This window comes from Quercus lobata, chromosome 2 (assembly GCF_001633185.2).
Source record: "Quercus lobata isolate SW786 chromosome 2, ValleyOak3.0 Primary Assembly, whole genome shotgun sequence".
NCBI classification, from domain to species: domain Eukaryota; kingdom Viridiplantae; phylum Streptophyta; class Magnoliopsida; order Fagales; family Fagaceae; genus Quercus; species Quercus lobata.
The window spans coordinates 21,920,729-21,932,588 of record NC_044905.1 but is presented as its reverse complement, the minus strand read 5'-3'; the positions used below and the strand labels follow the sequence as shown (position 1 = coordinate 21,932,588).

Here is an 11,860-nt window from a genome sequence, read left to right as displayed (position 1 = left end):
GGAAAACCACCGAAGCAAAACCCCACCGGGTGATTTTAAGGTCACCACTCCCGAGAATCCACTATTATCACAACAAGCGGTTACAAGTAAAGGAATCACACAGTTAAACCCTTACCCCAATACCCAATTGGACTTGTTCTGTAGTGATAATCTCTCCTTTTGATGCACGGCTCCTAGTATGTGACTAACCAATCTGATGCACGGATCCCAGTACGCGACTTACTTCTTTACATGAATCCAAGTACGTGACTAACTCCACAGCAACCCTTTGATTGTTGTAGTGGATTTGCAGCAGCTTCACATAGAAACACCAATAAGATCTTCAATGTTGGTGCAAGAGACTTTGCTTGGTTACAGAACTCAAAGGCGTACAAGAAACGCAGCAAGAACTCTTTCTTCTATAGGAGGAGGCTAGGTTTCAAAAGAAAACCTTATGAAACTCTCTAGGGTTAGGTTTTTCTTTTTCCACCTCCTTTAAATAGAAACTTAATAAGCTCTCCTATTCCAAATAGGTTTACACAAACCTTGAGCTTTCCTAGTCCAATAAGGATTATACAAATCCACAAACCTTGGGTTTTCCTAGTCCTATAAGGATTATACAAACCCATAAACAAATAGCCTTTTAGAATAAAAACGTTGCTAGCTATAGTCTGAATCCCGTAAGCTCGATAGATCGAGACATCTGTCGAGCTTTAATGAATCTCAATAGATCGAGTTTCTATCGAGGAGGTATCGAGACCTGCAGATTACACTTTTCTTGAGCAGTTCTTGAGTAATCTTCATGTCTTCAATTTAACCACTTGTAATGATCATCTTGAACCTACTTAGATTTACTCAAATACAAGTAAAGTGCGTTTTGTTAAAGGATATGTCAATTACATAAAAATATGTCTCTAACAGTTATTATTATTTCCCTTATTAATGGTAATTGTGTTTAAGTAGCTATTAATATTTAAATCTTTATTTAGGGAAATTTATGTAAGATATATATTATAATGTATGTGAATTTTGTGCATAATTTTTTTATAACAATCCATTAATTCATTGTTACTATAGTCATCCTATTAAAAAAATGTATTAATGTGGGAAAGCGCATTCTACACTTCTTACTAAAGTAAAACAATTTCATTTGGCATAATTACTTTTTTTAATAAAAGTTCAAACATAATACCGAACGCAATTTATCAAAATAAATTTAAACATAATACAATCTATCAGTACACTCTGAAAAATGCATTCTACTACTAGGATGCATTCCAACAGAATACAATCTCAAAGAGTATTAAACCCAACCTTAGCATGGTGAGAATTTTAGTATAAAAACCATCTAGTATAGATAGCTGATCAGATTCATGGAGTTCCTCGTGTTTGGCCCATTCTTTTGGCATAATCAAACTTGAGTAGTTATTTAGTGGACTAGACAATTATTAAAAGTGGGGTGAACTATATCACAAGACAAATTTATTGTATTATATTCTAGAATAGGTTACACTCATAAATCAGTCATCATTTGACACCCCTAAAGCAGGTTCCTGCTTATCAGCAGGACCTCTATCTGGCTGGGACATGGGGGTAGTCGGACTCGACAATGAGGATGGATTTGCAGCACTAATCTCACTGACCGTTGATGATGCAGTAACAGAATCAACACTATCAGTTGCTGGTGTTGTATCTACTATAGTAGACTTCGGAATTAGTCCTTGTGCCTCCATGGCCTCCCGTGCTGCTTTCTCCTTAGCTTTTTTGGCTCTTTCCAACACATCTTCCTGCATATCATCAATGAATGAAATATTCTCCTTTTAAAACAGTGATGGATTGGATCTACAGTACCCAAAGAACAGATATGCCATAATGAAAGGTCTTCCATTGCAAATTAAGAAAAATGTGCCCCAAGTAAATTCGATAAATCGTTGTTCATGATTCTCCTGGACAAAAGGAGTTTTAATTCCATTTATAAAATCAAAGAACTAAACATTTTCCAAATAATATATCGGCATATGGCAAATGGGGTCTATGCAACAACTGATCATTGTTCTTCATGATTCTCCTGGACCAAAGGACTTTTAATTCCATTTATAAAATCAAAGAATGAAACATTTTCCAAATAATAGATAGGCCTATGGCAAACGGGATCTATGCAACAACTACCTTTGTATTTCCCCACATATGGCTATTATCAAACATTCTGAATCCAATAGTGTTCACCAATCCCTAATGAAAGTTTTCTAAAACAATCTAGAAACTTCATATACACTGAAGATCCTATTATCAGTTAACTTTGTGCACCATCCACAGATTGAAACAAAATTCACTTACATTTTCGGCTTAAGTGCATGAACTTTGAAAGAAACCCATAAAAAAAACTTACCACCAAAAATCTGAAACCGAAGAGCTATGTGAGACTGGGAAGGGAACTGGAAATAGAGCAGCTCGGATTGGGAATGGTATTAGAGCAGTTGGATTGGGAACAAGAGAAACAAAGCAAAGAAATGCAGAGATTAGAAAGGCTGAAACTGATTTGGGAATTGGTGTGTTTTGTGCGTTTTCTTTCTCTTTTTCCTTTTTTTTTGGTGTGGATCGAATTTGGGTAATAGCCAAACCCGACCTGATAATTTCGAATAAAACCCACCTAATTATATTTACCCATGACATTTTGTAAAATGCCCGATAATTTCGAGTAGGGTCAGTTCAGGTACCCGTTACCGTGGGTAAAAATCAGGGTAGAAATCAGGTACAAGTGCTTAATGGGTATTGGGATCCGGGTATCCATAAGTAAAAGTTTCGGGTCAAGAACGAGTATACCCGACCCAAACCTGGTCCATGGTCATCCCTACCAAGTCCTAAGAGAGAGGAACACAGAGAGCTCTTCATTTGGCATATTATAATACTAGATTTACAAACAAAGCTCCATTTGATTTGGAAAGAAGATTCTAAAAATGGTTTTAGAAAATCCTACTTTTTGCAGCACAAGAATGAGAGTGAATGATAATAACAATCGAGTTCATCAAGATTATTAAAATTGGATTCTTTCATCATTTCTACATGCCGCTTTTCATAATTTAGCTAAAAGTACTGATTGCTTGCCAAATAACAATATTACAGTCACCATGCTATGCAGCTTTGTCCAAAGATGGGCACAATTGTGATTTTTAATTTTGATTTACAACAATATATTTGGTGGAAAAGTGTTAAATTTCTTTAATAAAGACAGAGAAGCTTTTACTTAGTTACTACCTCTTTTAACTTATCTTTTTTTATAAAGTACCTCTTTTAACTTGTCTGCAATAGAAATCAGCATATATGTGATCTTCCACAAGATTTAAACTGTAAATGAAGCTAGTATTGAAAAGAAAGACAGTAAAATGATGTAGAAAGTAGCTTAAAACCAGAAAGGAATCTAAAGAGAATCTACTACAGTTTGAACTGCCCACTACCTGGAAGTCCTGTATTTGCTTTTGTTGCTCAGCTTGCAGCCTACCAACTGCACTCAAAAACTCTCCAACTGTAGACTCAATACGTTCATTTAAGGCTTCCGCTAGAGCTTTTCCCAAGAAAAATGCATCCAGAACACCTCTGCTGTCACTATCACCTACAAGATTGAGAATGAGTAACTCACTCATTAGTCATTACAGAGATAATAAAGGAAGTGACATTCTATATTAGAAATGTTATATAAAAGATCAGCAACATTTTTTAGCAAACTTTTTTCAATAAATCTAAGTTTCCTTCTTTCGTCCATCACTAACACTCTTCATGTAAAGTGAATCACATGCTTTGTCAAAGAAAAATCTCTCCATGTATGGGCTAGAGATGGTATATGTAGAATAGAAAATAATGTTCTGCATCACATCATGAAACACAAATTGGTAAGGTCTGTAACACTAACCGCCCCCCCCCCCCCCCCCCCCCAAAATAATAATAATAATAATAATAACCCAAATCCCACACACGCAAATGCAAAAAAAAAAAAGAGTTTACTGGCAAGTGAAGAAACGAAAATTGAAAAGAGAGGCAAAGGATATTGTTGTAAGATGCAAAACAATAATATAGCAAGCACCACAACAGTAACACACAATTTAACGTGGTTTGGCAAACTCTATGCCTATGCCTACGGGCAATGCCAACAAAAAATCCACTATCAATAATAAGGATTACAACCACACTCAAAAAGTCTCACTAACTGTCACAAAAACTAACCCAAACCCCTAACACACCCAAAAGCTCCCTCATACTACCTCACAAGACAAAACTTAGCCTTTAACTCTCTCACAAGACAAAGCTTTACTCGTAACTCTCACACCTTAAACAAATATGCACTACCACTCTATTTATAGGGACTAGAACACCTCCCTACTTTTCTTTTCAATGTGGGACTAACTCTTTTAATAGGATTAGTGCACCTTCTTTTTATTTGACTAGCTAATGTGGGATTCCAAAACCAATAAAGAAATTTTTAAACTGCACATATCATGGATTGGACTTAACAGATATTAATTATTCATGCCATCAAAATCTGCTAGATCAGTACCCGTTTTTAATTAGAAAAGGAATGTGTAGAAATGGTCCTAGTAGGCCTTCTCACAAAGATGTCCCAAATTACTAATTCAATGAATTTCTTTCCAGCTATAATATTCCATGTATAAATTCACACCGTTAAGATGATCCTTCCATCAAAAATGAGAAAGTAAGACAAAAGTTACAGAGAAGCTAGAATAACCTACAAATGACAAATGCTTTTCATGGCCCTGGCAGGTTATATAACGAAATCTTATACAGAACATCCTAGAGGTTATTCCCTACAAAGGCACTTTTAAGAGAGAGAGTTTCTTGAGTCATGAAAGTAAGCCACTTTGTGGTTGAGTGGAACAACAGGCCATCTTGAGACAATAACTTGTATTTTTTTGTGCCCCTGGACTCTGAAAACCAAAATGAAGATGCATTTATTCTATTAACCCCGTCGAAAGAATTCTGTTTTGGTTCAAGAAATATATTCTAAAGTAAGTCACACACTTTAGTTAAATATATACCACCTAGACTCAATCATCAGCAGACTCAGTGTTGGCAGCCCATCAACAAGTCTAGAAATGTCCAAAACTTAAAGAGTTACTTTTGCAATTTAGTTGTGCCTAGGATCAATGCCTTTAAGGTTCTACTCTCTAAGCAAGCTTCCCTCAAATCAGATGGTACATATACAATAAATTCAGCATACATATACAATAAATTCAGCATTCATATATTCCCTTTTCATTATGATCACAAATCACCAAAGTATCATTGTCTGAGGACTTATCGAGCCAGAGTTGCATCATGAAAAATGCATGAACTGACCCCAGCTTCATCAGTACTAGCTTAAGGGTAATTTAAAGTCCAAATTTGTAGTAAAGCCTAAACTAACTGGTTGCTAGCAAGAATTAGTTCAAATTTATCTCACCCACAATTGCACCAAAAGAAATTCATTCACTGGAATAAGAGTTTTTTATTCACATAAGCTATGTTCAAAACACCTTAGCAGTTTCCTACTTTCCCCAGGGAGATCGCTGATTTCATGATGCGCACATTCACTACGTCTCTGCTTAACCAAAATTCCATGATTTCCCTGATGAGAAGCAATTTATGGAACTTTTGTTAGATCATTTTGAAATCCATCCATTGCCTCCATAATGATCTGCTAGCCTTCCCATTTCTTATTAGCATTAGCCAATAGCCAATTTCATGACCTCGTCTACCAACTTCAAAGTTCATCTCTTTGCAACTACAAGACTTACTAGCTCCAAATTTATATAAAACTCAGTTTCCATAAAGAAGAATACGATGAGAAAGCATATTTCACATATTACACAAAAAAATTAAGTAGACAATTAATATCAAACCTATATAGTTACAAAGGGAGGAAGAAAATTACAATGGTAGCCGAAACCAAAACTACTTCCTCAGCTGAAATTATTATATAGAGAATATATTCTAAGAGCAATTCTAAAGTGGTTGGAAGCAAATCTCAAACAATGAGGGAATGGGAAGGATGTTAAGTTGCTAAGAGGGGAAACTAGTGAAACAACTCTTCAAAATCACTTTTGGAAATTCAGTTCTAATCAGAATGGTTTGTTAAATCCTCTCAAAGACCCTTTACAAATGCCTTGACTTTGCTATTTATAGATGCAAACTTGTGTGGCTTACGCCAAACTTTTTCTAACTAATTCTTGGTAATTCTGGGCTAAAATCTTTAACAAACTAATTCTTAGCCAAGCTTTCTTAAATATGCCAATTACAATTTGTGACAAAAAGTACTCTAAACTAATTGTTACAAGACAATTGTAGCCCAAATGGTACCCTCCCGGTCCCCTTTAAATTTCAATCTCCAATGAAAAAAAAAAATTGTTACAAAAAGAAGATACAAGGTGTTATACAAGTGCATTGCATCAAACTTCGATATCATCATTGAAAAGATAAGAAACACCAACTTCTCTCTATGTTGAATTATAGAAATTAGAAATAAGTTATTCATCCCAACACTTTTTCGAAGAAACCCACTGGCCACTAGATATAAGTTTAACAAGTCACCACTTGAAGGTCATATTTATTTAATGAGAAATGTTTTGTTCAGATAAATTAGTTTGGATTAGGATTAGTCTTATTGATAGATTATGATTAGTCTTATTGATAGATTATTAGTCAGTCATGAATAAATTCAGATATTGACAATAAATTAAGAACAGCCATAACCCATGAATTTCTAAGTTACAAATTATTAGCTAGTCTAGCCTCCCTCAAAGTAGTCCATTTTATCAAATCAAAAGGCCTGGTCACCTCAAAGCAACCAATAAAAAATTGGGTCTTTATCATTCTACTACAAATAAAATTTGAGGAAAAGTAATGGGAATTAATAGTAATACCAGAGGCAGAACCACCATCAGCACCACCAGGTCTGTTGCTGCTATTGCTGTATATTCGACGTCCTTTGGGTCCAGAAAATCTGAGACCTTTGAGCTTGAGATTCGGGGAAGACAAAGTAGGAGGAATGAGTGAGGTGGGTGCATAGGAATAACTACTATATCTGCGGGTGGTTGGTGAAAAGCAGCTTTGTAGGGAAGCTGCTGCTGAACCCAAACCCCCACTACTCATTTCTCTCTTAACTTTTCTGTCTCTTTTCTTTCTCACTTTTTCCTTTATCTATGAACTATCAAAAGCAGTAGAAAATAGGTTTCTCTTTGTCTTTGACCTGCAATAAAAATCTCTCTTTTCTTGCTAAACTAAAAATCTGTCTCTTATATATAAGAGTCGAACTCGGAAGAATGTGAGAAATATTCCTAAACAATACTTTTACCACAGTTTACAAGTTGTTACTTACTGTATTAGTGTAAAAAATAATAATAATAATAATAATGGTACAGTTTAAATTAAAATTAATAACAACTTATTATTTAAAATTTTTTTGAGTAAAATATCATCTAAAATTTATTGTGAAAATATTGTAGATATAACACTTCTTAACAAATTTAAGTAAGTCTATATTTTTTTTTCATATTTATTGAGGTGTCAATAGTCAATATGTGATCAATAAACATTAAAAGTGACGTCAATAGCAATGTCATGTAAAGTAAAAGAAATTATTAGATCTATCAGGAGGATTACTGACGTAGTCCTTTCTGACCTTCCAACCAATAAAATGCTATTATTTATACAAATATGACATCACCTAGTAATTTTTTATTTTTTATTCCTTTTGCTGATTAGGAAACTCACTTACACATTTGCACATTTGCATAAATGGCATCGTCTCATTGGTTGGAAGGACCACATCAACAATCCTTCCGGTAGACCTAATAATTCCTTGTAAAGTAAGATCCACTACTCACGTGAAAAAAAAAAAAAAAAAGAAAGAAAGAATTGATTATACACCCAAAATATTCTATAATTACCACTAAATTACAATATTATTGAAAAAAAAAAAAAACTAATGAAATTTGAACATATCATATAACTTATTAAACAATTCATGTGACTAATATAGGTAGTGTGATTTGTCACTTGATAATCACTCAACACGAAGTGGTTTTGATGGTATTTTCTTTTTCCTAGATTTATGGTATATGTAACATTGTTGAAAAAATCTTGTAACTCTTTTTCTTTTCTTTTCTTTTTTTGAGTTTGGAATGTATCTCCACATATTTATTTGCTTTCTAATTAATATTTCAACAATGTTTAATAAAAATATAAACAGCTTTCAAATTTTCTAGTATAAATTCAAATAAAATAAAATACTTGTAAAGAATTTACTAGACTTAGCAGCTCCTTAATTCTTCTTCCCAATATTCCTTCCATTCAATTATATCTACAGATTCAAAATCCATGAGCTGGTCCAAGCTACACCAGGTAAAATTCAAGGTGCACTTCATTGACAATGAGAGTCGGTTGAGCTTGAGATATGAGATTGAGAGTTTGGTTACGCTAACGAAGGGGTCACGCAAAAAACATGCACATTTTGGAGTCACGCCCAAGATGCTGATTTATTAGTGTTGTGCAAATAAGCCCAACCTTAAATTGTTTATTAGAATGAAGACTAACACTACACACTATTTCCCAATTTTTTGTCACAATTTTAATGTGGCAGACTATGAGTGGTTATCTACAACTTATCCATAAGTCTACTATTTTTCCTCCACCACTTACGCTCTGTCACATAATAATTGTGGCAAAAAAGTTGTGAGATAAGTTATAATACTAGATTTTCTCTAAAAAGAATAATGTTTGAATAACAATTTATAAGAATATCTATGTGTATTATTTAAAGAAACATGTTTGAAACCTTGAGCTCCAACCAAAATAACATGTGTCTCGTCATATGCAAGTAAAATGCATTTGACTCACTTGATTGGTTATATATATATATATAAGTGCTTGATTGGTTAGATTAAGTGAATCATGTGAATTGCACATGATGTAATACATATCATCCAAACTTTTTCACAAAACACACCTTTGACACTGAGAGAATGAATTAATTTAGTGGTAGGCATTATTTTAATTTTGATTTTGATGTGTGAAATTTATTTGTGTGTACTCTAAATTTTGGGACGCCTAATAAAGAGGTTGCAATTTGGGTGTCTTAGATATGGGTAAGATATTAAAGTTTTTAGGCATTATTTTTGAGATTATATTTGGGGTACTTGCCTTAAGGACATAGATTAAAAAAAAAATAACAAATCCTCAATTATGAGTTATAGTTCACATTTTTTAAAGAATAAAATACACGTGTTAGTTATTCATTATCTTACACATACAAATTTATTGTAGTTGTTTAATAAAGTATTAAATATGCCTAATCAGTGTTCTTACAATATTCGTTAACAAAAACCTTATTTTTTGAGATATTACAATTTAGCTTCATTACGTTGGAACATTCACAGCTAGTTACTAAAGAAAAAGTTTTTGTTACTAAAGAAAAAAAAAATTAGCTCACCAAAAGATTACTTTTTCTATTTTAGATAACTACTTTAATAATACATCTCATTCTTCTCTTACCACTCTATTTAAATATTCATTTCTTATTCTGTCTTTATTATTTGTTCCCAATAGTCATTTTTTATTTTTATTCTTTAGTACAAAGTGGAATAAAATATGCATTTTGAATTTTTACATTTACAGTAATCATCTATATTTAGATGATATTGTACCAATGTGTACAAATTTGAACTATAATGCATGATCAGATGTGATTGTATTTTTGGTAATTTTTTACTACAAAATCATCTAAAATATATTTATATGCATTTTGCTCTCCCGATGTGATACCATAAAAATATGAGGTAAATCAAACTTATCCAATATGATGAATGAAGAAAGGCTGGAGATATATATATATATATATATATTGGTTATATAAAATAAGAAAAATACTCAAGTATTCAAATGACAGATAAATTTAGGACCAAAGCAAAACTCAAAAGGATACAAATATCACCACCTAAAAGAATTTAGCTAACGATACATAACTAAATTAGCTCACCACTCAATGGGATACATATTATCACTACTCAAAGAGATACATAAACCAAAACTCATCACTCAAAGGAATCTATCCAAGGGGTAAGAGTTAATTTAGAAGAAATTCATTTTTTTAAAAGCACAAAGGCTAATTTTCTAAAAAGCCTCTATATTCTCTTCGTTCCAATAAAATAGTTTTTTATAGTGCTAAGAACAACCCTCTAAGTATAGGAAAACAAAAATAGAAATTAAAACATTACATTTTCAAGAGCATAGTCAAATTTGACTTGTAGAAACTAGAAATAAAATAAAATACTTATATGACTATGAGAACTAAAACATAAAGGCTGAATATTTCCTAGGAAACCTAAAATAAATGATCTTTAACTTCTTAGAGAAAATGACACTTATTATTCTCCAATTATCTTCTGAATTGTTGGAAAATTCTGTTCAAGATAATGACCTTTTGCCACATAATCTGCTACTTCGCTCTAGTGTTACAATTCAAATGCTCTAAAAATACCGATGGGTTGGGCAGAATGATTGGGCGGTCCAGCAACTTTGGGGTTCGGTCAAACTAGTTGGCTGATGCGTTGGTTTTTTTTTTTTTTTTTTTTTTTTTTTTAAGGAGCTGGGAGATTTTAACTGCTTGGGGCCTTAACTTCAACAGGGGTCAACTTGGTGGCTAAGAGAATAGGAGAGAGTCTTTAAGACAAATAATTTGACACTTGCTGATGTGATATATACTAGTAGGCAAAAAAGTAATGTTAATAATGAACACGGATGAAAACCAGAAAATACTTGCCAACTCAATTACTCCGAGATTCTCAAGTTGGGTTTCAAGAGGTTGTATTAAGCTTTCTTCTTGTGGGTTGAATTGCGATAAATCTAGTGATTGGATGATTTTTGAGTTGATGGATTGGATGATTTTTGAGATGATGGCTTGTATTGTATGGTTTGGGCTTGTTGCCAGTGGCGGGTGGCTTTACAGACGATATGAGTGGGTTGTTTGACCGGTTTCGGGGTATGGTTTCATGTGTGGCTTGGCTGGGTAGATCTGATTACCGTAGCAGATCTAGATCGCGATGACATTTCAATAGCTCTAAATAGACCAAATTTTGCTCTAATTTGCTTGGATTTGCATTTATCCAATGGGTTGTGAGTAGGGGTGGCAATTTTTATCCATATCCATGAACCCACCCATTACCCACCTTATTTGGATAAGTCTTAACCCAACCCATTTGAATATTTGGATTAAATGGATAAAGACTCATTTGGTTATTTAATTATATGGGTCTAAATAGATAATCCCACTAATACCCACTAAACCCATCTAAAATTTAAATAAACAACATAAAATCTAAATTTCTAGAAAATAACTAAAATACCCCTGAAACTTAAAAAATGACCAAAATACTACCAAAACCCAAAAAATGACCAAAATACCCCTCAAAACCTAAAAATTACCAAAATACCCCCAAAACCAAAAAAATGACCAAATATCCTTGAAACCCAACAAATGACCAAAATACCCCCCCAAAACCTAAAAATTACCAAAATACCCCCAAAATCCAAAAAATGACCAAAATACCCCTAAAACCTAAAAATTACTAAAATACCACCAAAACCCAAAAACTGACCAAAATACCCCCGAAATCTAAAAATGACCAAAATACCTCCAAAACCTAAAAAATAACCAAAATACCCCTGAAACCCAAAAAAAATGACCAAAATACTCCCAAAACCCAAAAAATGACCAAAATACCTCTGAAACCCAAAAAATGATCAAAATACCCCTAAAATCTAAAAATGACCAAAATACCTCCAAAACCCAAAAAATGACAAAATTTCCCCAAAACCCAAAAAATAACCAAAATAT

General features: G+C 33.2%; 1 protein-coding gene across 1 annotated transcript; it reads right to left on the bottom strand.

Moving 5' to 3' along the window:
- Positions 1-1,165: 1,165 nt before the first annotated feature.
- Positions 1,166-7,294, bottom strand: LOC115974964 (uncharacterized protein At4g13200, chloroplastic). Its single transcript, XM_031095563.1, has 3 exons — positions 6,891-7,294; positions 3,435-3,589; positions 1,166-1,766 (listed from the first exon to the last, which is right to left on the bottom strand). The coding sequence occupies exons 1-3, from the start codon at positions 7,117-7,119 to the stop codon at positions 1,500-1,502; spliced, it is 651 nt and encodes a 216-aa protein (XP_030951423.1). The 5' UTR covers positions 7,120-7,294; the 3' UTR covers positions 1,166-1,499.
- Between the last annotated feature and the right edge of the window lie 4,566 nt (positions 7,295-11,860).